At 39.8% G+C, this 27,488-nt stretch overlaps 1 protein-coding gene across 2 annotated transcripts; it reads right to left on the bottom strand.

The window, feature by feature from the left end:
- Window positions 1-5,055: 5,055 nt before the first annotated feature.
- ndor1 (NADPH dependent diflavin oxidoreductase 1) lies at window positions 5,056-27,488 on the bottom strand. Of its 2 annotated transcripts, XR_009061178.1 has the most exons (16): window positions 27,350-27,488; window positions 25,701-25,840; window positions 22,509-22,586; window positions 19,366-19,463; window positions 19,183-19,281; window positions 16,905-17,006; window positions 13,075-13,278; window positions 12,724-12,851; window positions 10,887-11,098; window positions 10,704-10,811; window positions 10,469-10,583; window positions 8,357-8,503; window positions 8,156-8,274; window positions 5,996-6,090; window positions 5,703-5,920; window positions 5,056-5,068 (listed from the first exon to the last, which is right to left on the bottom strand). XR_009061178.1 is itself a non-coding variant. In XM_057819776.1 (15 exons), exons 2-15 carry the CDS (start codon window positions 25,833-25,835, stop codon window positions 5,776-5,778), a joined length of 1,785 nt encoding a protein of 594 aa, XP_057675759.1. In that variant the 5' UTR covers window positions 25,836-25,840; window positions 27,350-27,488; the 3' UTR covers window positions 5,469-5,775. The 2 variants fall into 2 exon arrangements, 1 of the variants encoding a protein (XP_057675759.1); XM_057819776.1 differs by lacking the exon at window positions 5,056-5,068 and having other exon boundaries at window positions 5,469-5,920.

Consider the following 27,488-nt stretch of genomic DNA (forward strand, 5'->3'; position numbering starts at 1 on the left):
AACAGCCTTAATGAATCAAAGCAGTTCTTCTCTGCTGTCATCAGATGAATCAATTTATCCCTAATATATTTCATTGAAAAGTACATAGTATTTATTTCTCTCACAGAAGTAGTTTTATCCCTAATATATGTTATTGAAAAGTACATAGTTTTTTTTTTCTCCCACAGAAGAAATAGCAGAGTGTGAAACCTAAACCCTAACCCTAACACACACAAAAAACGCCCCGCACAGGTCAGCCCGTGAATGAAAACTCACCATTTTGATAGGTGCAAATTTTAGTGAGTTTTCGAGCATGTTCAGAACTTCAAATTGGCCATTTTCATTTGCCCTGAAGAAGCCCTAACCCTAAACCCTGACGATAATCCCCAAATAAGCCCGATTTTGGTACTCCGCCCAGGTCAGGCCCGTGAATGAAAACTCATCATTTTGATACTTTAACATCTCATATGTCTTATGAAGAGTCTCGCCAATTTTGAGGAGGATCCAACTAACTGCCTCGGCACAATGGTCTCAAACGTGCACCCTGGTTTTCGACAAAAATGGCATGTTTTTCAATATTCAATCCAAAATACCCGATTTCCTGTTGGGTTTGGAATATGGGAGCAAGAGACTTTTTAAAGCATTTTGGCCCAAGGTATCGACTCCCCAAATTTCATCGCTCAACGTTGAAAAAACCTAAATGGAGAGCCCTTTTTAAAAAATTCCAGGGGGCGCCACTGAGCCATTTTTTCACAACGTTGCGAAGTTATCGAAATGTTCGCGAATCCGCATGTTGCAAATTTTGGTGAGTTTTTGTGCATGTTAAGACCTCCAAATGGGCCATTTTCATTTGCCATGAAGAAAGAATAATAATAATCCTTTGCTTTTTAGGGCTTTCGCACCATGTTGGTGTTCGGGCCCTAATCATCAGTCAGCGACAAAGCTAATTGAAGTACATTCAAGATTCTCTTCCTTAACTCTGTACTTACTGGGTTTGGCACAGTTGTACTCATCTTAATTTGAGTCAGTCATGGGTGGCCAAATTTCCATTTCGATCACGAACAAGATTCAGCTGTCGCTTCTTAGAAGCAAAAACTTTTGCAGTCCCTGACCACGAATATGAACCTAATTATTTGATAGGCTAAATATAGAGTGCTCACTACGTTGATCGAGAACAACAACAACAAAAATCTCTTTCTGGGATGCGTTGTTCCATGATCCTTAAATACCTTAATTAAAAAAAAAAAAATGGACATAGTTAATTATATTTATGTTGTGTTGTGTGAGCAACGTATGTGTTTATGCAGCACCATTTAAATGTACATAGTTAATGATGTTGTGGGTGCAACACATGAGGTTATGCAGCACCTCCACAAAATTGACGTATTTTTACATTACTTATAGTGGCTGCTGCTGGCTGAAAAAAACTTTTAATATCCCTCCTCTTCAAAGGGGGCGGAGGATGTGGCATGTTGTCAACAATCGATGTGTATTTCTGTCGGGGCTGTGTGAGTGTGTGTGATGTGGCGATCATGGGTCAAGTCATCGGCCAATCAAATGTGCGTTTGGGGCTGGGGGGGGAATTGACCGGCACATGCAGCAAGTGAAAAGGAGTAAATGTAACTCACTTAATAATGTTAATTAATATCTCAATTACTTGATAACTCTTTATTGTCAATAAACATGACAAGATTTACATTCCATCGTTCAAGTGACACTGACTGTACATGTACCTCCAAGCAGCATAATGTGGACATGCATTAAGGCAGTGTGAGGAATGTAAACACCTTGTTTTTCAAAACAGTAAAACCTCAGAGGCTTTATCCTAGCTTTCCAAACTGTTTTCAATACCTACCATTGCAACCATAGCATAAAACCAAAGACTGAGAGCACCCAATTACTACAAGTATATCCAAATAAACTGGGGATGGATATACATTGAGCCTTCCCAAACACTGCAAACATTAAAATGAGATTTAATGTTTAAAATGGGTCTTTATTACAGCTAATTGTGCAATTTTGCAGCCTGCATTTAACGGTTGTGCTACTTGCTGTTTCATATCAAACAGCGATAGGAGCTACAGTGGGGCAAGTAAGGATTTAGTCAACCACTAGTTGTACATGTTCTCCCACTTGAAAATATTAGAGAGGCCTGTAATTGTCAACATGGGTAAACCTCAACCATGAGAGACAGAATGTGGAAAACCCCCTGAAGGGATTCGGGAAACGATATCGTCATCGCACACACCATATAACTGTTTGCATTAGTCTAACACATATATAGTCTAACACATACATATGGTACAGGTTTTCGTAGGCACCGTCTAACTGTTTGCATTAGGCTAACACACGTAATATAATTAATCAGGAAATGTGTATCATTTTCATATTTACGGTAGGACTACACTACTAATATAAAATAAATAGCACACCATAGTTTAATGGGAAGAAATAGAGATACACAATGCCGTCTTATCACAAGAGTGACGCACATACTCGGGGAATCTGCTCTCAGCAAACTCCAAGGACAAAGCGCTTTGTCCTAAAACAAGCACCACCAGCCCGGACAGCAAAGTTGATAGCGGGCGTCCCAATCCGCGCACGAACCTAAACCGCCCAAAACCGGCCCCAGCGGGGGCGGCCCCAAAGCAACGCCCAGAAACGCCTTCGACGAGACCCGCGTCAGCAAAGACTTCAAAAAGACTGGACACTGAGATAAGACAGATTTTCTTCTGCTCGGAAACATGTAGCCTTGTTTTGGATCCAGAATTGTCCCTCCGTCGTCTGTTTTTGCCTTGTCTTTGACCATTGTCGACGAATAAATTGTCAACCTGTTTTCGGCGAGTGTTCTTCAAGCTTTTGAAACATGGAGTCAGTGTGCAAAGGGTTAACACAGGAACGCGCGGAGTTTAGCTTCCTCCTTAGCCTGGCTCCTCGGGGGAGTCAGCGACGGAGCACATTTCCGTTCTGTTGCCGGCCTCCCCGTGCAGTTTGGGCTGGGAGGACTAAATTCCTTCACCCCCCAGAAAATCACATTGTTTGATTTTTAAAGAATTTATTTGCAAATCATGGTGGAAAATAAGTATTTGGTCAATACCAAAAGTTCATCTCAATACTTTGTTATGTACCCTTTGTTGGCAATAATGGAGGCCAAACATTTTATGTAACTCTTCACAATGTATTTTGGCCCATTCCTCCATGCAGATCTCCTCTAGAACATTGATGTTTTGGGGCTGTCGTTGGGCAACACAGACTTTCAACTCCTTCATCACCCCGTGGCGTCAAAATGATAACAAGAACGGTGAGCAAAAATCCCAGAACAACATGGGGGGACCTAGTGAATGACCTACAGAGAGCTGGGACCACAGTAACAAAGGCTACTATCAGTAACACAATGCGCCGCCGGGGACTCAAATCCTGCACTGCCAGACATGTCCCCCTGCTGAAGAAAGTACACGTTCAGGCCTGTCTGCGGTTCGCTAGAGAGCATTTGGATGTTCCAGAAGAGGACTGGGAGAATGTGTTATGGTCAGATGAAACCAAAATACAGTGGTACCTCTACATACGAATTTAATTCGTTCCAGGACCTTGTTTGTAAGTCGAAATGGTCGTATGTCGAGCAGGATTTTCCCATAGGAATACATTATAATTCCATTAATTCGTTCCAAAGCCTAAAAACATACACTAAATTCTTAATAAATACTGCTGGCACTGTTACAAATGGCAATTAAACATAGAAAAACAAATAAGTTATAAATAAATAAGTCAGAATAATATAATAAGAAGAAGAATAATTAATAATTATTCCTGTAAATAATGTAACGAATTGGATTCTAATATGGCGGACACTTTTTACTGTCCCTGAACGCACCGCGAAGCTGACGTCACGGTGAGATAGGTCGGTGCGGTAGAGATAATACTTTCGTTTTCTTGAGAGCAGTCAACTGCTTAAGACAATGGGCGTTTTGTGTTGGATAAGTTCTTAAATAAATGATAAAAACGTGACGAAGCTGGCGATTTCCTTGGCAATGTTACCACAATAATAATTGTCACCTTAACTTATAAATAGTGGCGAACGGTGGTCGGAAGAGGACCATGGAGCTGTATTGTTGAGCCAGTTCAGGGACGCGCACACCAAGCTCATATTTTTCTATAACTTGCATCTTCATTTCAAAGGTAAGCATCACTTTTTTCCTTGTTTCTCCAACTGTATCAACTTTTTTTGAAAACTGTGTTGATTTCTCACACAAGAAAATCCACCGTGCGTTCGTTTGCAGTGCTGTCATGTCGTCGTATTTCGAGCAACTCGTCGGATGTAGAAACAAATGGTGGCTCAAATTTTACGTCGGATGTCGAAAAGATCGTGTGTCGAAGTGATCGTATGTAGAGGTACCACTGTAGAACTTTTTAGTAAAAACACAGGTTCTCGTGTTTGGCGAAAAAATAATACTGAATTGCACCATACCCACTGTGAAGCATGGGGGTGGAAACATCATACTTTGGGGCTGTTTTTCCGCAAAGGGACCAAGACGACTGATCTGTGTAAAGGAAAGAATGAATGGGGCCATGTATCGAGAGATTTTGAGTGAAAATCTCCTTCCATCAGCAAGGGCATTGAAGATGAGACGTGACTGGGTCTTTCAGCATGACAATGATCCCCAACACACAGCCAGGGCAACAAAGGAGTGGCTTCGTAAGAAGCATTTCAAGGTCCTGGAGTGGCCTAGCCAGTCTCAACCCCATAGAAAATCTGCGGAGGGAGTTGAAAGTCCGTGTTGCCCAACGACAGCCCCAAAACATCACTGCTCTAGAGCAGGGGTCCCCAACCTTTTTTGCACCACGGACCTGTGTTATTTGGGTCTTTTTTTTCACGTGGACCAGTGTTCTGACAAATTTTGCAACCCATCAAAATTTGCAACGATGCGGTTCTGCGCCTGCGCGTAACGTTAAACATAGCCGCAAAATGCGCAAATGCAGCGATTCCAAAGTAAACACTACAAACTTTCTTGAAAGAAAGGAATATTAACTTACGTTTGATCATGGAAGGACTTGTAGAAAAGTTCTCCTCAGATTCATCCTGCCATGTAAGCTGCGTGTGTTAAGCAGGGGCACAGGGTTAATTCGGCCAGAATGCGGTCGTTATTAAATTATTATTTCTGTGCGGCCCGGTAGCAAATGCGCCACGGACCGGTACCGGTCCGCGGCCCGGCAGATGGGGACCCTTGCTCTAGAGGAGATCTGCATGGAGGAATGGGCTAAAATACCAGCAACAGTGTGTGAAAAGCTTGTGAAGAGTTACAGAAAACGTTTGGCCTCCGTTATTGCCAACAAAGGGTACATAACAAAGTATTAAGATGAACTTTTGGTATTGACCAAATACTTATTTTCCACCATGATTTGCAAATATATTCTTTAAAAATCAAACAATGTGATTTTCTGTTTTTTTTTTCCACATTCCGTCTCTCATGGTTGAGGTTTACCCATGTTGACAATTACAGGCCTCTCTAATATTTTCAAGTGGGACAACTTGCAAAATTAGTGGTTGACTAAATACTTATTTGCCCCACTGTATGTCTTGTAATAGGAATAAAAACTCAAAGGCGAATGTCCATTCATTCAAAAGCTGAGTTAAGAAAACCTAATTGATTTCAGCAGCAGGTTTGAAATGCTCTTCAATCCTTTTAAAATAGACAATTATGCTCCTTCCAAAGAATGTTGCTTACTTTTCACAGTACAGCCTAAGCAGCAGTTGCTATTTCTGTGGAATATGAAGGCTACAGTTCTGAAAGCAACTGATCAGGACCAGGTCTCACTCTGGAATTTTCCAGACTTCTCCATGCCCGCTAGCATCTTCTCCGCATCCTCAGAGGAAAGACCTCCATTCTGTTGAAACACCGCCTTCAGTGCATCGCACACACCATTTGGCATGTCTTTAGCATTCCTGTATATATGAAACAGCATTAAGTATTCACGTGGCGTACAGGTGTGACCAAAATAAGTTCGAGTAAGAACTCACCCAGCAATGTAAAAGTAGGCACCTTTATTTGCGATCAAGTCCCAAATGAGCAGCGCGTTTTCTCGCACACGCTGCTGCACATAAACTTTTTCTTCCTGGGGTGACAACGCAAATGTTTTATATGGCTGTGTAAAGCTTTGAAAATGGCACAATGACACTTACAGTGCTGGCCAAAAGTATTGGAATAAAAATATTTCGAATAAAAATTTGCAGGTAGTCTTCAGACTTCATAATGCCATGCACACGGTCAAGCAGTCCAGTGCCAGAGGAAGCAGAGCAACCCCAAAACATCAGGGAACCTCTGCCATGTTTGACTGCGGGGAGCGTGTTTTTTTTTTTTCTTTGAAGACCTCGTTTTTTTTCCTGTAAACTCTATGTTGATGCCTTTTCCCCAAAAAGCTCTACTTTTGTCTCATCTGACCAGAGATCATTCTTCGAAAATGTTTTCGGCATTCTCAGGTAAGTTTTGGCAAACTCCAGCCTGGCTTTTTTATGTCTCTGGGTCAGAAGTTGGGTCTTTCTAGGTATCCTAACATAGACTCACTTTAGTAACGGTTGACACTGTTGTACCCTCGGACTGCTGGACAGCTTGAACTTGTTTGGATGTTAGTCGAGGTTCCTTGTCCACCATCTGCATGATCTTTCGTTGAAATCTCTCGTTAATTTTTCTTTTCTGTCCACATCGAGGGAGGTTAGCCACAGTGCCGTGGGCTTTACACGTATTGATGGCACTGGGCACGGTAGACACAGGACCATTCAGGTGTTTGGAGACAAGGTTGAGGACAGAGGTTGAGTCAACTTGAATCCATTTTAACTGGCTGCAAGTGTGATTTAGTTATGGCCACCACCTGTTATGTGCCACAGGTAAGTAACAGGTGCTGTTAATTCAACAAATTAAAGAAGCATGACATGTTTTTCAAAGGGTGCCAATACTTTTGTGAGGCCCATTTTTGGAGTTTTGCGTGAAATGATAATGATTTAATTTTTTTCCCCATTGTCTTTTGTGTTTTTTCATTGCAAGCAAAATAAATGAAAATATTACTACGAGGGTCATGTTTTTTTGCTCCCGATCCGATCGTTTTAGTTTGAGTATCTGCCGATCCCGATATTTCCCGATCCGATTGCTTTTTTTTTTTTGCTCCCGATTCAATTCCAATCATTCCCGGTAATTTTTCCCGATCATATCCATTTTGGCAATGCATTAAGAAAAAAATGAATAAAACTCGGACGAATATATACATTCAACATACAGTACATAAGTAATGTATTTGTTTATTATGACAATAAATCCTCAAGATGGCATTTACATTATTAACATTCTTTCTGTGAGAGGGATCCTCCGATAGAAAGACTTGTAATTCTTAAAGGATAAATGTGACTTTGTATATTGTGACTAAATATTGCCATCTAGTGTATTTGTTGAGCTTTCAGTAAATGATACTGCAGCCATTTAACTTCTGCCCAAATGCATGATGGGAAGTGCAACCATGACTGTGCGTAGGGGCACCAATTGATATATCTTCTCTGCGTTTGGAAAGAAGATAGGGTGTTAAGAAAATTATCAACTACTACCGTTCTTCCCCACATTACCTCCCACATTATTTTTAATTGCTGAGAGAGGTATTGTAAGTCTTAGCCAGATAAAAAATGGCTCCAAAGGCTGTCAAAATTCTCTCTACTCATTATACGCTTCCTTTTAGCGCTATCTATAGGTAAATCGGCGTCTTTAAAGATGAACGTGACAATGCGTGAGTGGGTCGTGTAGTGCATGCATGAATTATTTAACGTGATTAATTTAATAAAATTAATTACCGACGTTAACGCAATAAATTTGATAGCCCTACTTTAAGCCAAAACTACTCTGGATGAGTGTAAGATATTTTGTCTGTAACGTTAAATACAATTAGAAAACGATTTAAATTAAAAATATATATATATTGAAAAAAGGCATGTCAGATATTTTTTTGCCGATTCCGATACTTTGAAAATGACGTGATCGGACCCGATCGATCGGGCATCTTTAATTACTACCAAAGCATTTGTAATTGCAAACATTTTCTGGGAGAAAATGAGCATTATCTGACAGAATTGCAGGGGTGCCAATACTTTTGGCCAGCAGGGTATATATATGGTATCTTAAAAATAGAGTGATTGTCTGACCTGGTCCCGAGAAAAAGCTGTGAAAAGGGTCAATTGTCCATTTTTTGTCATGTCCTTCCACTCGGACCTGAAGTAGAAGTCTTTAGACTCTGATCGACAGCCAAAGAAAAGGACATTGGCTGCATGGGGAGACAATATCGGAAGCATTATAAAGTCACATCTCAATGTCACTGATAAGGGCGCAGAGGTAGGAGTACTCACCATTTTTACCTTCGGCAATCCTCTCTTGTAAAGCTGACCTAAAGGGTGCCACTCCTGTTCCAGGTCCAACCATGATCACAGGGATGTTTGTTTCTGTGGGAAACTTGAGACTTCCCTTTTTGACCCAGAGGGGCACAAAGACATCTCCTGTAATATTAATAGATGGACATTCCCTTAATTTAGTACTTCTCTAATAGTGGGTCCCGTCTCCCCACCCCCAGAACCATGGAAAGAGAGTTGCGACATTCTCTGATCTCGCCACCGGTGGTCACGTGGTTCATGTACGGCGTGAGTAGTTCCAAGCACAAGCAGCGCTGTAATTTTTTATTTATTTTAATTTTTTTTAAAAATCTGCCCTCTTCAGCCGTTTGACACAGAGAATAGAAGTCTAAGTATCCGGTTGGTGTGAACAGTTTTAATGTTTCACATTGGAGTATGACATACTCCCATTCTGATCATTCAACATACCTCGTTTATTAGGACAAAGCAGCGAACAGGAAGGGGTTATGGGGGAACAGTAGAAAAGAAAAGAAACACAAACAACAACAAGAAATACACTGAACGCCTACATTAACTATGAATACCCTAATTTTCGGACTATAAGCCGCTACTTTTTTCCCTCATTTTGAATCCTGTGGCTTATAGTCCAGTGGGGCTTATTTAATGCATAGAATAATTATCATTTATTGCGCTATCATAGCTTTTCGCTCTGCCAACAGACACAAATATGAATGGGATCAGAGGATTTGTTCTATATATTTTACGAACGATAATTTATACATGTGTCCAGTCCTGTATCCAATGCGTGACATTTTTTTATTATAAAAGAGTACTCACTCTGGCCATTTCGAGCTTGGCTGCTCCCCTCCTTTGCTTAGCCTTAGCCTCCTTTGCCAGTCAACGTCCTCTTTCTTGATATCTCGGGACATTTAGGTGGCTGCGCGTGTATGGTCGGCACCGCATCTCCTTTGAGCAGCAATCTTTTAGCAAAATCCGATTTCACTTGTCCATAGTTCGAGAAGCTTTCAGGTGGAAAATGCGCACCACAGAAAAGCGTGCCGGAGGCTGTGTCTAGAAAATGAGCCCTCTTTGCACGGACGAACTTTACCCATTAGCCACGTTTACATGCTGACTTTTATTCATACCGATTCAAATCATTCCGAATGGAAATTTCACATCAGCTGTTTACATGTCACTTCATCTATTCCGATCCAGCGTTTACATGTGACTGCCTTTATTCCGAAAGGACGTTTGACAACTGCCGTCTGACATGCGCAGATTAATCAAAACAAAGCGTCACGTTGCAAAACATGGAGATCGATTGTCAGATCAGCTGCTGTTTTAACTTTTCGAGTGGAAACAAAACTTCAGAATGACACGCCGTTCATTTAAAAAGTTGTGTGGGTGCGCTGTGCGTGTGCTTGGAAGCCATGTTGCAAGTGACGTTACTTACGTCACCAAGTGACGTCACCACGTCAGTACGGAGCATGCGCAGAAACCAGACACCATTCTGCTTCCCTGTTTACATGATATAATTTGACTTCTAATCGGTTTGGGAAAAGGAATATTCCACCCCTGTGAAACGGAATGAAATTCCATTCGGTTTGGGCCTGTTCATTCCGAATGAGGTGTTTATATGGAACACATTTATTCGGTTTGAACAAATATTCCGATTGTAATTGGAATATTTGGCTCCATGTAAACGTGGCTATTGTCTGCGTAGTCCAGCTTTTTTTTTTCGCGTTCGGGAACTCATGGATACTATATTCCGATAAATAACTATTTGTACACCACATAGCACAGCAGTTTTGAACCATTTTTGTGATGTTGATGATAATTGCTCATTAATGTGATTGATTTTTTTGTTAACTTTATCAATATTTGTTATCTTGGCACATAACGGTTCTATTGATGTCTCACACCCCCTTTGCCGCTACATACCCTTTAAAGCTCTTTACAAGGAGCTTGACAACCAGTCAACCACTTGCTGCCTGGACAGTCACCGTATAGGTTAAATAAATTTAAAACAAAATGTCTAATAGAAAAGACACAGCACAACCACTCATCTATTAAGTATTCCTCAGATGAAGCCAAAATTGATTTTTTTTTTACCTATTGTGGGGTCAAGCGAGGCCAACCACGTGGAACAGAGGCCTCTTCGTGGTTTATAGATCTTGGTTTTATAGTTTACAACCGCTACCAGGATCTGGAGCCTGTGTGGGTAAGCCTGTGTAGAAGATGTAAAACGGCAATTTAATAGAATTATATAAATGCAGATTTTGGACAAATTTCAAAAATTTGCAGTTGAATGTTTGTAATCCAATGAAAACGACGTGGTTGTGTGTACCCGGAGAGAGGAAGCAATGGAAAATGAACGTGGCTGGATCTCAGGAAAAAGATCCAGCAGGTAGTCCACTTTGAGTTGTGCTGTTGTTTGGGGAAAGTCTGCTAAGACCTGCAGCAAAAATCCCATTTAGAGAGTGAAGTCTGTATATGCACATTCATTTAAAAGGCAACATTAAACAATCACCTCTAATGCTGTTCGGCGCGGTCGATTGCAGTATATGTGCAGATCCTCCTGACCTTCTGCTGAGCTGAACTCAATCAGCTTTTCCCGCTCCAACTCATTTGTGGAGACGGTGGCAAGCAGTTCGAAGAAGGAGCGACGAGGCACCGCTGCAATGTCTAGGTAGCGTTCCACCAGGTCACGCAACGTACATGGCTGCCGAAGCCTCGTAGGAACTGAGCAGAAAGCAGTTTTAGGTATTACCGTCATTAGGAGAGGTCATAGTCAAGGATGTTCATGCTCCAGTGGTATGAAAAAGTATCTGAACATTTGAAATTCCTCACATTTCTGCATAAAATCACCATCAAATGTGATCTGATCTTTGTCAAAATCACACAGATGTAAAAACAGTGTCTGCTTTAACTAAAACCACCCAAACATTTATAGGTTTTCATATTTTAATGAGGATAGCATGCAAACAATGACAGCAGGGGGAAAAATAAGTATGTGAACCCTCAGCCTAAAGAGACTTAAAGAGCAATTGAAACCCATTTTTACCATAAATTTAAGTCAGGTGTGTGCCCAATCAATGATGAGTGGTTTAAAGCTACCCTGCCTACTATAAAACACACACCTGGTAAGAATTGTCTTGATGAAAAGCATTGTCTTATGTGCATCATGGCTCGGTCAAAAGAGCTATCTGAAGATTTGGGATCAAGGATTATGGATTTGTATAAAGCTGGGAAAGGATACAAAACCATCTCTAAAAGTCTGGATGTTCATCATTCGACATTCAGAGAAGTTGTCTACAAATGGAGAGAGTTTAGCACTCTTGCTTCTCTCCCTAGTTCAGCGCAGAATACTCAGAGAGGTAAAAAGGAACCCTAGAATGTCTGGTAAAGACTTACAGAAATTACTGGCACAGTCCACATCAACTATATGTAAAACTATGGCCAAGATTAGTGTTCATGGGAGGACTCCACGGTGGAAGCCACTGCTGTCTAAAAAAAACATTGTTGCTCGTTTAACGTTCGCAAAAAGGCACTTGTACACTCCACAGATGTTTTGGCAAAATATTTTGTGGACTGATGAAACCAAAGTTGAATGATTTGGGAGTAACACACAACGTCATGTGTGGAGGAAAAATGGAACAGCTCACCAACATCAATGCCCAATTCCCACCGTGAAGCATGGTGGAGGGAGCATCATGATTTGGGGATGTTTTGCTGCCTCAGGGCCTGGATAACTTGCAATCATGAATGGAAGAATGAATTCAAAAGTTTATCAGGATGTTTTGCGGGAAAACCTGAGGCCGTCTGTCAGACAGTTGAAGCTAAAAAGAGGATGGATGCTGCAACAAGACAATGATCCAAAACACAGAAGAAAACCAATTTCAGAATGGTTTCAGAAGAACAAAATACACGTTCTGGAGTGCTCAAGTCAAAGTCCAGACTTGAACCCCATTAAGCTGCTGTGGCATGACTTAAAGACAGCGATTCATGTCAGACATCCCGAGAATCTGACTGAACTACAGCAGTTTGGTAGAGAAGAATGGGCCAAGATTAGTCCTGATTGATGTGCTAGACTGATCTGCAGCTTCAGGAAGCGTCTGGTTGGAGTTATTGCTGCCAAAAGGGGGCCCACAAAACATTACATGTGATGGTTCACTGACTTATTTTTCCTTCTGTCATCGTTTGCATACTATCCTCATTAAAATATGAAAACCTATTAATGTTTGGTTGGTTTTAGTTAAAGCAGACACTGTTTTTTCATCTGTGTGATTTGACATGGTGATTTTATGCAGAAATGTGAGAAATTCCAAAAGGTTCAGTTAATTTTTCATACCACTGTGCGTACATACCTTTACAACCATCTGTTGCTGTAAGAGAAAATCTGGCCTCTGGATTTAATCCCAACAGATTACAGAATTCCTGAACATCTTCGGCGGCGTTGCAAGGACGCATCATAACAACGTCACCTGCAGTAAAACTAAACAGAGCATCCACCAAAACAAAAAAGGAAAAGTGGGCATTATGAAAGGATGCCTCTGCTGCCAAGGCTGACCTAGTTAATTTAAAAAAAAAATTTTTTTTTTTTTTCTACAGACATTTTCAATACTGCCTAACTATCCCTTGTAAAAATTGGACATACCTCATGAACTATTTCACGTTCTGTGTGACAAATTCAAACAAGCAAACAAGGTCAGACTCACTCTATGTTAGATCCCGTGATGTCAAAATCAATGTGCCTCACGTCTTGAAAATGCACCGGGTCAGTTACTCTCTCATTGGACAGCAATTTGGCATGAAAGGGATTCCCTTCAGAGAGGCCAGTTTGCTGGGTAGGAATTCTTTGACAGTTATCTGTCTTCTCGTTTACATCATCCAGGAAATTAAAAGTGTATGTTGGAGGAAGCCTGGTGAGAAATGAAACCTATTTCTAATATCAAAGAACATGAAAAAATGACTTCAAGGTTTTATAAAATTTGAAAATACACTGCTGGCCAAAAGCACACTATTGGCACTCCTGCAATTCTGTCAGATAATGCTCAATTTCCCCCAGAAAATGATTGCAATTACAAATGCTTTGGTAGTAATATCTTCATTTGTTTTGCTTGCAATGAAGACACACAAAGGAGAAAAAAAAAAAAAAAAAAAATCATTATCATTTTACAGAAAACTGGGCCGGACAAAAGTATTGGAAACCACTGCATAATACTTGGTAGCACAACCTTTAGACAAAATAACTGCAAACAACCGCTTCCGGTATCCATCAGTGAGTTTCTTACAATGCTAAACTGGAATTTTAGACCAATCTTCTTTTGCCAACTGCTCCAGGTCTCTGAGATTTGAAGGGTGCCATTTTCAGATCTCTTCATAGGTGTTCTCCTGGATTTAGGTCTGGACTCATTGCTGGCCACTTTAGAAGTCTCCAGTGCTTTCACTCGAACCTTTTTGAAGCGTGTTTTGGGTCATTGTTGCTGTCAATGGCAGCCAATGAGTTCATCTTTGACTGCAGACTGAGTTTGCCATTGTTGATGTCATTAATTACAAAATTCTCATGGTCATAAAATCAGTCGCACCCAAGAGCCAGCAGAGGGCGACAAAACCCCAAAAACAACAAGTAACAAGTGTAAATGAATCTGTGCTGTCATTTTAATCTGTTTGAGTGGGGCATGTGCGTTAATTGCGTCAAATATTTTAACAAAATTAATTTAATAAAATTAATTACTGCCCGTTAACGTGATCATTTTGACAGCCCTATTTTTTTATTGAAAATTTTACAATTTTATCTAATCGAAAACATTAAGAGGGGTTTTAATATAAAATTTGTATAACCTCCTGGAAGACCCATGACCTCTGAGGGAGACCCAGCTTTCTCACACTGGGCCCTACGTTATGCTGCAAATTTTATTGGTAGTCTTCACACTTCATAATGCCAAAGTAGGTTCAGGAAGCAAAGCAACCTCAAAACATCAGAGAACCTCCGCCATGTTTGACTGTGGGGACCGTGTTCTTTTCTTTGAAGGCCTCGTTTTTTTCCCTGTAAACTCTATGTTGATACCTTTTCCCAAAATGCTCTACTTTTCTCTCATCTTACCAGAGAACATTCTTCCAAAACGTTTTTGGCTTCCTCAAGTAAGTTTTGGCAAACTCCAGTCTGGCTCCTTTATGTCTCCGGGTCAGAAGTGGGGTCTTCCTGGGTAAATGGTGTTATACTTGTATCGCGCTTTTCCACCTTTGAGGCCCTCAAAGGGCTTTACACTATCTCACCATCCATCTACTGGTGACGCAGCACCAGGAGCAATGTGGGGTTCAGTATCTTGCTCAAGGACAATTAGACGAGTTCATCAGGGCGAAGAATCGAACACACAACCTCTGAGTTGGGGGACAACTACTCTACCATTGAGCCACCCCATCCTACCATAGAGTTGCTTTTCATTCAGACGCCGACCGATAGTGCGGGTAGACACTGTTGTACCCTCGGACTGCGGGACAGCTTGAACTTGTTTGGATGTTTGTCGAGGTTGTTTATCCACCATCCGCATAGTCTTTCGTTGAAATCTCTCGTCAATTTTTCTTTGCCGTCCACAACTAGGGAGGTTAGGCACAGTGCCGTGGGCTTTACACTTATTGATGACACTGCGCACGGTAGACACAAGAACATTCAGGTCTTCGGAGATGGACTTGTAGCCTTGAGACTGCAAATGCTTCCTCACAATTTTGCTTCTCTGGTCCTCAGACAGATCTTTGGTCTTCTTTAGGGCTGCAGCTATCGAATATTTTAGTAATCGAGTAATCGATTGAAAATCCTATCGATTAATCGAGTAATTGGATAAAACATTTTTTTTAGGTAAAGAGCAATTATATAAATATACATGAAAAAAAGATATTTCATTTAATATTGAACCATTTTCAGTCAATCAATGTCTTTATTTTCGATGTACATTGCTGAAAACAACCAACAATTGCCTCTCAGATGTGACTAGAATAAAAAAAAAAAAAAAGACCAATTCACTGCTTTCACTCCAAAAACTTTTAGATCTTATAAAAAATATATAGATTTCTGACCTAAAAATGTCATTACACTTGATAACACGCATCACTTAAAAGTTAGGTGTTTTTCCTATGTGTTTCAATTGGAATTTCCATTTGTGTCAAGCCATTTTTAAGTTCTAGTTAAGTTTTACGTTAGTCTAAACTGTAAGTCCTGATAGGATTTGGAGTTTTTGCAGTGTTCAAAATAAATGTATTGTAACATATCAGGTTATAATATGGCGGGGATATTTGCATGCCTTCCTGAATGCATCGCATGACGTGCGGGGGTGAGGGAGGTGCGGGAGAGCGAGAGACGTGCCTTCCTGTTGTTGTTGTCGTTCCACAAGTTCCCAAAAAAGAAATAATTGCAAACTAACGAAGCGGGTGACTCTTTGTCAACGTAAAAATATGATACCTGCTGTATTGGAGCACATTAGGGACCAGTGCTACTTGGTATTTTATCCAGCAATGACTACTGAGCTAAAATTGACAGTTAGCTTGACCATATTTTCATTTTACGCCCTCATCACTCTACAGCGCTATGTTTCACAGATTAAATAAAGCCTGTATGTAAGACACGCATCGACAGTGGTCTTAATAGAAACCTAGCCCTCCGCAGGGCTAACGTTACGTACGAGAGCAAGTGACATCAACGTTTATCTTATTCATTAGCGCTGAGAAGTGTACTGCTTTAAGATGGCGGCTGTTTACTAACACCGCTGACTCTGTCATTTCGCATCTAGTTCAACATACATGTGATATCTATGAGACGCATCAGATGCTACCTGCTACCTCCGCATCATGCGGACTAGTTTTTAGCAACACGGCGTAGTTTGTAGCGGCTGTCGGCTGAAGAAAGGTTTTCTATATTTTTTTTATTGCTTCTTCCTCTACGCGTTGTCCCGCATTAAAAGTAGTCCGGGAAAAATGTGACGCTTAGAGCTGGCAAGATTCAACGATTCCTCGAGGTGAATAAAATTACTCGGATCAGTTTTTATACTCGAGTAACTCGAGTTGCTCGAGTATTCGTTTCAGCTCTAGTCTTCTTTCTTTTCTCCATGCTCGATGTAGTACACACAAGGACACAGGACAGAGGTTGTGTCAACTTTAATCCATTTGAACTGGCTGCAAGTGAGATTTAGTTATTGCCACCACCTGTTATGTGCCACAGGTAAGTAACAGATGCCGTTAACTACAAAAATTACAGAAGCATCACATGATTTTTCAAAGGGTGCCAATACTTTTGTCCGGCCCATTTTTGGAGTTTTGTGTAAAATGATAATGATTTCATTTTTTTCCCCCATTCACTGTGTTTTTTAATTGCAAGCAAAATAAATGAAGATATTACTACCAAAGCATTTGTAATTGCCACCATTTTCTGGGAGAAATTGAGCATTATCTGGCAATTGCAGGGGTGCCAATACTTTTGGCCAGCAGTGTAAATCTCATGTAATAGTAAACGAACTCAATTAGATTCTGTATATTGAAACAAGAGGCTACTTACGGCTCATCGTCTCTCAGTGGGATCATATCCGCAAAACGTGGGTACAGGGCAAAGGCTTTTTCCCAAAATGACTTTAACCACATTTCAATCACTGCATCGGGCCTGTGAGTGACATGAAGACAGATCTGTCACAAATATTACAATGCTTGGTTAAAGGTGTAAACACTGCTGACTCCTTCGCACTTAGCTAGCAGGCTTCTTTACATTCCCTTGAAAACATTAGCATACTTACTAGGAGTGGGAACCTCTTGTTACCTAACAATACGATACGATTTGCTATACAAAGCTCACGATAACGATGATCTGACGATATGGCGATACAACGATTATCGATACGTTGGTCAGGAAATCATTCTAGGATATTCTACAAACAACTAATAAACAGAAAAACAAGCTGTGAATTGGAATGAGTTTATCACTAGTAGATGTCCAATCCATTTGAACTGGGAGGGTGGCAGCGAATGAACGAATGTTCATTCGCTGCCATCCCTCCCACTTCAAATGGATTGGACGTCTATGGCCGTCATTGGCAGCCAATGCCAGGCAATGAGGTAATTTTGGGCCATTTAAGGTCATTTACCTATTGATTTTCAGTTACTTCCCCGAAAATCGGACAGAATGACTGCGAATGCTCTGGTGTCGAATTGGTTCTGCAACGATTAATCGATTAACTCGAGTATTTGATTAGAAAAAAAGATTCAAATTAAATTTTGCTGCTTCGAGTATTCGTTTAGTTAAAGTGGCGTTGTAACGGTTTGTTTTGAAAGTGTTTGCATTTTATTTTCATTGATTTGGGTGGATACACGGCCCTCTAGTCGACCTCATTTCACATGGCTGAATTCATCTGCTCCCTGTTAAGACCAACACAAGCTAAGCTTTTGTTTGAGCTAATGATTGCTTTTTTAATGCATTCGTAATTTTGTTTAACGGTATATTTAGCCATTTTTTGTAAGAATATGTGTCTGACCCATTTGTTAAGAGCATTGTAAAAAAGCGTTAGCATTTTATAGCATTTAAGCTAGCGGAATGTTGCTATGTAAGTTAGCCAGTTTTTTTGTTGTGCATAGATCCTCTTTTATTTTTCTTATATGCCGTGTGAGGTTCAGCTCAGGTATTATAATCTTTTATGGTCCTTATCCGATTACTCGATTATTCGAAAATAAATAGTTCATCGATTAATCGGCTACTAAAATAATCGATAGCTGCAGCTCTATTTGGAATGAACGAACGTTCCCAGTCTAAATGATTTGGGCGTCGAGCACCGTCAATGGCAACTTGTTGGTCCCTTTTTTTTTTTTTTTAAACACTGACACCTTTTTAAAACGATATCTCGATTCTTGGCAGGAGCATATTGATAACCTTTTAGGATACAAAGTATCACGATATATCACCATTTCAATATTTTGTCACACCTCTAACACCGTATTGGCCCGAATATAAGACGGTGTTTTTTGCATTGAAATAGGACTGAAAAAGAGTATCGTATTATATTTGCGGTCTAGACATTATACCCATTCACAACGCTAGATGACGCCAGATATCATTGAAGCGATGTTGTTATGACAGATCTCAGCTACTCTCCCCATTCACGACGCTAGATGGCGCCAGATATCATTGAAGCGACGTTCTGTCATGACAGATCTCAGCTACTAGTTTAACTAGTTTGCATTATTTTATTGCAATGTTTTTCCTTATTCAGATTTGTTTCAAGACTAGTTACAGTTAGACTTCACTTTGATGGTTCATGCAGTTATTGCAATTTTATCACAATAGATTGGTTTATTCACATTTCAAAAACCAGAAGCCATTCATTTACGAATGTGATTGTACTTTAGTTTACATATTTAAATGTTCAGATATTAAAATTTGAATGAGGCAAAATGACATGCTTTTTCTCTCAAATATAAAAATATAATCATTTGTTTCAGATGTACTGTAATTATTTTCTGTATAAAAATTAATTTGGTGTTCAAAAAGTCTTTTTTCAAATTTGAGTCTTGAAAAAGAGGGGGTCGTCTTATATTTAGGGCCGTCTTATATTTGGGCCAATACGGTATTTACAGTATTTTACACACTCATTCTCTCCCTGCGAGGAGTTCTATACAAAGTATGTATGAATAAAACACATTGTCACTTTAATGTTGACGTCAAAACTTTAAACCTTCTCTTCGGTGACGTAGAAAAAGTGTGTATGTGCATAGTCTGCGCTCTCACGAAAATACACTCACAATAATAATACTATATGCATGTATGTCCTTATTTGGACCATGGCCCTTACCCCAGGTCATGTTGGTCATCAGCTAGCCCAACAGGTAGTAACATTGTAGCACCCAACTGTTCAAGACGCTTGTGGAGCTTCTTGGCCACAAAATTGAACCTAAAAACAAATGCAGGACATACATGCAAAAGGTGCTGAGTCATTCTGAATGAGCATATGAAAACAATTTTGAACCAGACTTACTTAGGATAAGAAGAGTCTCCCAGGCCTAGTACAGCACAGTCCACTTGACACAGAGATCCAAGAGGTAAAGATTTCCTGAAGAGGAATCTCCAGAAGATCTTTGGAGAATAGTATACATTAGAGACAGAAAGATATATCGGGCCGATATTTGGAAATGTGACATACAGTGGGGCAAATAAGTATTTAGTCAACCACTAACTGTGCAAGTTCTCCCACTTGAAAAGATTAGAGAGGCCTGTAATTGTCAACATGGGTAGACCTCAACCATGATAGACAGAATGTTGGGAAAAAAAACACATCGTTTGATTTTTAAAGAATTTATGTGCAAATCATGGTGGAAAATAAGTATTTGGTCAATACCAAAAGTTCATCTCAATACTTTGTTATGTACCCTTTCTTGGCAATAATGGAGGCCAACCATTTTCTGTAACTTTTCACAAGCATTTCACACACTGTTGCTGGTACTTTGGCCCATTCCTCCATCCAGATCTCCTCTAGAGCAGTGATGTTTTGGGGCTGTCGTTGAGCAACATGGACTTTCAACTCCCTCCACAAATATTCAATGGGGTTGAGATCTGGAGACTGGCTAGGCCACTCCAGGACCTTGAAATGCTCCTTACGAAGTCATTCCTTTGTTGCCCTGGCTGTGTGTTTGGGATCATTGTCATGCTGAAAGACCCAGCCACGTCTCAGCTTCAATGCCCTTGCTGATGGAAGGAGATTTTCATTCAAAATCTTTCGATACATGGCCCCATTCATTCTTTCCTTTACACAGATCAGTCAGTGTGGTCCCAGGTCTCTGTAGGTCATTCACTAGGTCCCCCCGTGTGATTCTGGCATTTTTGCTGACAGTTCTTGTTATCATATTGACGCCACAGGGTGAAATCTTGCATGGAGCCCCAGATCGAGGGAGATTATCAGTGGTCTTGTATGTCTTCCATTTTCTAATAATTGCTCCCACTGTTGATTTCTTTATACCAAGTGTTTTACCTATTGCAGAGTCAGTCTTTCCAGCCTGGTGCAGGTCTACAATTTTGTCTCTGGTGTCCTTCGACAGCTCTTTGGTCTTGGCCATAGGGGAGTTTGGAGTGTGACTGACTGAAGTTGTGGACAGGCGTCTTTTAAACCGATAATGAGTTAAAACAGGTGCCATTAATACCGGTAACGAGTGGAGCCTCGTTAGACCTCTTTGACAGCCAGAAATCTTGCTTGTTTGTAGGTGAACAAATACTTATTTTCCACTCTAATTTGGAAATAAATTCTTTAAAAATCAAATAATGTGATTTTCTGTTTTTTTTTCTTCCAAATCCTGGCTCTCATGGTTGAGGTTTACCCATGTTGACAGTTACAGGCCTCTCTAATCTTTTCAAGTAGGAGAACTTGCACAATTGGCAGATGACTAAATACTTATTTCCCCCACTGCATATCGGTATCAGCCTTTTTTTATTCAGACCGGCCGATATGAAAAAATCCATTTAAAACTAGGGATAGGGACTAGGGATCATGCCACTTTTAGATGATCGGAATTGGATGAAAAGGATCTGGTTTTTAATTTAAAAAAAAATAAAATATATATATATATATTAGAGATGTCCCGATCGATCGGCGATCCAGTCATTGACTGGTGTAAATGCGCACCGCTGCTCACGGTCTGATCGAAGGAAGGGCAGACCAAACCATCTAATGAAAATACGGGGGTTGGGGGGGTGGCTGGCAATAAATATGCTCTCTGGGTGTTTACTTTTTGCCAAAAACAAAACAAGAAAAAGAAACCCTTCGTTTAATTCCTATTAAAATTATAATGATTAATATTTAAATTTGCGAACGATTATCTAATGTTCTAATTTTCTTTGTGGGCCCCCATCAGGGCATGGGCCCTTAGAATCATTATCACTTTTCACCCCTATACGGCGCCCCTGCATGGCAACAAGCAAACTGTTCATGTATGTTTCAGTTCAAATTCTGTACATATGTATAGGCTCAAGCTTCTTAGCGTTGAAGGCCCAGATGTCACTACAGAATAAGCGCATGAACACCTATGGTGGAAAACACAGACAAGACTGAAAAAGCAGTTTCTGCTCTTGCACTCCTCTTAAAAAGAAACTGCTGTATTTTAAGCCAAAACAACTGTGTTGTGTTTGATAGAACAATATGTCTATATGCTGCCATAGCAGATTCATGGCACATTAAGCCCCCGAACTATTTTTAATTTGTCCGTTTTATCCTGAAAACCCCCGTTTACAGACGTCGCACACCCGCTTTTGTTTCAACCCAGCCATAAAACAAAGGTAATTAATTATATTTATTATTCAAAATGTCTGTCGTTTTTAGCTTGGAATCATTCATTGATGTCTCATATTTAGTTTTAAAAAAAAAAAAAAAAAAAAAAGGACTTAAAAAAATTATTTACTCACATATTTTAAACTTTTAAACAAATTATGTCACAATGGAAAAAATGGCGTCTGTAAAAAAGTCACGGATATGTACCTCATAACTATCGCTTAATTGTATTTTTTTGTCACTGTTGCATTTCCTCCGAAATGTTAGATGATAAATAATTGATCCAAACAAAAAAAAGTTGAAAAAAAAACGTTTAAAAGGGTAAATATATGAAAAAGAAAATCTCGACCACTCCTTGATATCTGCGATTTCTGCATCGCGACCCTTGTTATATTACCATGTTTCACCCATAAAATCCCCAAAAAATCCAGCCGTGGCCATTCACAGCTGTGTCTTGACACTCAGTGATACATGCTACATGGAGTTTTTGGATCGAAACAAAGTAGGTACGCGATAATATCTCGTTAAAGTCATGGCGTCTGTAATTCTGTTCTCGTGTGCTCTCACCTCCAAATAGGGTTTTGCTGTTTAAAAAAATATTTCAAAAAATAAAAATGCCCTCCTGCTCAAAATTTTTCTTCCCTCAGAAAATTGAGATTTTAAGCTTTCCAATGGTGTATCACACAATGCATATCGGACAAATTTGAAAGTTGGCTAAATTGGGGGTCTCAGAGCATAACTTCAAGTCACCTGAGTGTTTTCCGCCCTATGGTTCTCTGAGGCTGCAGTTGCAATGCATTATGGGATTGCTGTCTAACAGCCTATTGATTAAATCAATTACAGATTGCTGAGTGATGCATTACCTTCATGTTGTCGGGAGGGTCTCCTTGGCCAGTGGTAGAGCAGACAAAAACAACAAGTGACTCGGAGATCAAGTTAGCCTGTTTTGAAAGAAAAACAATATGGCAGAGCCATTCAGTGCAGTTGTGTAAACATTCATTCATTCATTCATTATCCTTTCCCAGTACTTCTCAAATAGTGGGGTGCGCCCCCCTGGATGCCAGGGGTGGCGCATGTGACCTCGGGGAACATGCTTTTTTTTTCTTCTTTTTGCCGTACTTGAATAAAGTGTACTTGCGCATCCACTCAGTGGGTGGCAGTGGCGCTCTCATTTACGGAGTGCGCGCAGTATTTTTGAACTAAGCAAGAGCACAGTGACCAAGAGATATGAAGAACTGTGCGCTGTTTTCGAAAGCCGTTTTCCGGCCTTTTTTTGGCACAACACCGGACTCACGCAGCGACCCACTGTCTTCTCCTGTTCTCACGTGTCCGCCCGAGAAGTGCCATTTTCGGCTGGGGATCGTCACGACGATCGCCCTCACATACGGTTCTCCCTTTGCCGCAGAGCAGGGCTGGCCCAGCCTATACGCAGACTATGCAGCTGCTTGGGGCCCCTGACCACTCGGGGGCCCCCAATCTGGCAATTGTTTAATTTATATTCTATTTTGTTTACTACAGTTTGCTTTACTTGACTTTTGTGAGTTTTGATGCTTGATTATTAGCTTTAAAAAAATAAAAGTTCTTCCTTAACTTCTTTCTTTCCTCTTTTAGAAAAAGGTTTGGCGCTATCTACTGTAAGTACTGACAATCATTTGGGGTGAAAAGTTTGAAGTATGCAGTGCAACAAAATCTGATTAATTTACAAAATATGGACGTATGGGTTGGATGCATGTATTGGTTTCACAGTACACTGTGACGAAATGGTGGGCCAAAAATATGGGCCCCTTTGTATTATTTTGCTTAGGGCCCCCAAATGGCCTGGGCCGGCCCTGCCGCAGAGAATGCGCTTTTTTCAGGCCGTTCGCGTTTTGTCTTTGACTTTTAATACAGTGGGAGATGACGAAAGACCACTGTTTACTGTGTCTAAAAATGATTATAGCGGACAGCAGGAAGCCAAATCAAATTAGATGCCACTTAAAGACATTAGACCCCAATCTCATTGATAAGCCGCTTGATTATTTTTAATCAAAAATGTTGCCAACAATCGTCCCGCTTTGTCAGTGTTATATCAATAAACCAGTGAGCACTGTTAGCATGCGCAGTGCAAAATAACCCCACACCATTGCAAAGGAGGTGATACTGTGAGCGGCGAAAATAAAAACTGTCCTTCTGTCCAAAGACACTTTTTTCCCCATCTATTCAGTTTTGTTTTTCGGTCAAATTTTTGGCATATTGTCCTCATGAGTTAATGTTTCTGATCAAATTGAATTTGTTTTTATTTACTGATTTTATTACATTTTATTTTTCAGTATCAAATGGTCAAAAATGTACCTTGATTGTATTTTTACACTTTGGATGTGACTTTCTTTTAAATTCAGGCCAATTGTTGCGCGTTAAGTCTTTTCTGTTACAAACAAAACAATGTTAATAAAGTTATACTTTATTATAAGTTGAGTTGTTACTTGTTTTTCTTTAATAGAAAAAAAGGACACAATGTTAGGCTGAGGCGTACTTATAATTGTAAGGTTATAGACAAATGGTACTATTTACAGTGGCGGCAGAGAGTTTGGGGGGGGGCGCGAAACATTTACAACTTTCTTGGGGGGGCATAACAGTAAATAAGTGAGAAGCACTGCACTTTCCGTATCGCTTATCCTCACTTGGGTCACGGAGGGTGCTAGATCTCATTTAACTAAAGGTAAGAGCAGGGGTGAAAGTGGTTATAATTTCTTGACGGAACTCCCCGACATGAAGGTCGCCTCGGAGCCCAAAAATTATTATTATTATTATCATTATTATTATTTTTTTTTTTTTTTGGGGGGGGGGGGGGGGGTCAAAACTACTGAAATGCAAAGAAAACTGTTTTGGTCAGTTATTTATAACATACAAAAACTGATTTTCATTCAATTTTTTTTTTTTTTTTTTCAATAATTTGCAAAATAAAAGTAACAAAAACAGCAAACCCCAAACTCCATCTCCAAATTTTTATTTTCCCTCATTTCCTCACATACTAAATGCAAAATCCTAACTACTTAAGAACTACTTAAGAAGTCAATGTAAACATTTACTTTTTGTTGTTTTTTTAAAAATAAAGATATAAGTACCATACATTCAGAAAAATAAGTACAAATGACTTATATTATGCAGAGTGAAATGGAATATATCTTGAAGATCGCGCAAACATTTTTAAATCATGAGGAAATGAATAAGTAGCCTAACATATATGAACAAATATAAGTCCAAATTGCACATTGACAGCTAAGATGTTCTGAACCTCCCCATCGGAGCAAATAAAACTACATATGATAAAAAAGCCTCCTTAACTCTTGCCTTGCTGTTAAAGATTTGATCCATTTTCTGTTGCATTGCCTCTTTTTTTTGTGGCATCAATTCAACAAACTTTTTTTTTTTTTTGCCGTTTCAAAAAACACACACATTTGAACCAATCATAGCTAACTATCTCTGGTGATCACATGTCAGTATGTCAGCCAGTTGAATGGATAAATGAGTCCAGGTGTTTTGCTTTGCTGCATGCATTCGCACATTGACGTTACTCGTCATCGTCAGACTCCGATAACTGCATCAGCTGGGGAAACCTCCATGCCGTCCGTGGAATAAAATCAATAATAAATATCAGTGGAAACGGATTACCCTACACAAGCCCTTTTTTTGTGGTTGTTGTTAACACTTGTGTATGTAAATCTGATGTTGGTAGATTGAGATTATTTGAATAGATTGATGAAATGCATGTGTGGCAGCTTTGTATATGTTTTTTTTACATAGCATTTTGACAGTTGCTGTCATATTTTTGGAATCAAAGCACCGTGTACCGGAACAGCTGAATCTTATACCGGAACTGCGTTCCTGACTGTTCTGGCCCACTTTCACCCCTGGGTAAGAGGCAGTGTACACCCTGGACTGGTTGCCAACCAATCACAGGTTGTGTAACCACAAAGTAAATACCAGTCAAACGATTGAATTCCATTGATCAACGTGTTCAATTGTACCATTGTCCTACTTTGTGAAAATGGTGAATAAAGTAAATCAACACTTACAACATTGTAGTCATCAAGGCTAGACAAATGCACTCGGAGACGCCTTCTCAGCGCCTGCCTCGCAATCCTCTGAGCTGTGTCCTGGGCCGTCCCGGTCTGGCTGCCATAGAGAATGAGCAAAGCAGGGACTGCCATAGTGACTGAAAGAGTAGTTATATGATGAATATCACTGGAGTCGAATTGGTTATAAAACACAACATTCGTAAACAGGTCGCAAATTCAATACATCATTGGAATCGAAATCACAAAATGTACATTTTTATTTTTTACAGTAGATATCAAAATCTATCTATTAAATATACACCGGAGAGCATTGGCTGTACGTTTTATTGTAGGGTGGCCAAACGTCCTCTTTTGCCCGGACAAGTCCTACTTTCACGTCCGGGCGGGTTTTATAAATTCACAAAAATGTCCAGTTTTTATGATTTTTCACGATTTTCATCATTTTTTTGATGAGAATCCCTCCGGCCGCTGGGTGGCAGCAGTTGACATGGCTCCTACTAGAATGGAAGGAAGTAGTAGTTCTTGTTTTTGTTGGCAGTTTACCCCTATCATGAGGCATTACCGCCATCTACTGGCTTGACGATTTGGCCACAACTCCTGCCCAGTTGTTAAGTTTTTAACGATAAATACTTAAATAATGGCAACTGTCGACTTCTGTCGGAGCTTTGACTGTAAAATCCCGTTTGGTGTCGCATCGGCGCGCTGCCGATGATTGTAAACTTTCAGAGCAAAGTTTGATTTTTGCCTCAGCTAGCTATCAGTAAGCTAAACCGCGCTAGGCATTATGGGAAACGTAGTTTTGAACTGCTACGTTTGGAAACATGCTGATCGAATAGTTTGTCAGTTTATTTCGGTTTGGTTTGTGTGCAATCTAGAACATTGAATAAGAACATCAATTGAATGGGAATAACAATTTGTCAAGGACAATTGTCGTGATAGTAATCTATAAAAATGTTGAGTTGGCACATAGCCTACTGTGTGTATGTGTATTGACTGGACTACATTTCTATGGGTCTGCATTTTATATATACATAAATATATATATATATATATATATATATATATATATATATATATATATATATATATATATATATATATATATATATATATATATATATATTTTTTTTTTTTTTTTTTTTTTAAAGCCATTATCTTATTTTTTTTCAAACTGCATTTTTCCATCCAGAGTGAGGGGGCACACTTTAAATATATTAAAGTGATATAGGCATCTTTGAGTGAACTTCGAGTATAATTCAAGTATCTTGAGGCCGGGCTGAGAGTCCACTTTTTTAGAAATCAAAATATGGTCACCCTATTTTATTGTAAGTCATACGGCAGTGTTATATCATGCGTTATGTAAAGTATATAACAGCTTGCATTACATTATGTGCCTTACGTAAATCCAACAATGCTGCTTAGTCTTGTGATTCGCAAGTACGACAGTTGCATACTTGGGAAATAGGAGCTACATTACTCCGTTCAAATTACTTAAAATCATTTGAATGCACGACATTAAAACGGGAAATGACAACAGTATTGCTAGCAAGTAGCAAGCTAGCAAAATTGAATTAACAGTTTGTACATCTACTTTTCTTCTCAAATAATATATGTATATCATAGAACGGAAAATACACAAGACTCACAGTTTCTGTCACAGTCGATAATGGCGAGAATCGCTTTAAATTCAAGAAATTATGAGTGAAACTCCAGTCTCATCATTCTGGACCTCATCGTCACACTTTACGGCAATGAGGTCGCGCCGTGGTTGGTCAGTGAACTGAC

The sequence above is a fragment of the Corythoichthys intestinalis genome, chromosome 17 (genome assembly GCF_030265065.1).
Source record: "Corythoichthys intestinalis isolate RoL2023-P3 chromosome 17, ASM3026506v1, whole genome shotgun sequence".
In the NCBI taxonomy this organism is placed as follows: Eukaryota; Metazoa; Chordata; class Actinopteri; order Syngnathiformes; family Syngnathidae; genus Corythoichthys; species Corythoichthys intestinalis.

Excerpts from the sequence above, each read along its gene's own strand:
- ndor1 (XM_057819776.1), bottom strand. The coding sequence starts at position 25,835 with ATGGCAGTCCCTGCTTTGCTCATTCTCTATGGCAGCCAGACCGGGACG. Across the intron at positions 17,007-19,182 it reads GATGACCAACATGACCTGGG|GCCCGATGCAGTGATTGAAA; the intron begins GTAAGGGCCATG and ends TGTCACTCACAG. Across the intron at positions 6,091-8,155 it reads CAGCTTTTTCTCGGGACCAG|GAAGAAAAAGTTTATGTGCA; the intron begins GTCAGACAATCA and ends TTGTCACCCCAG.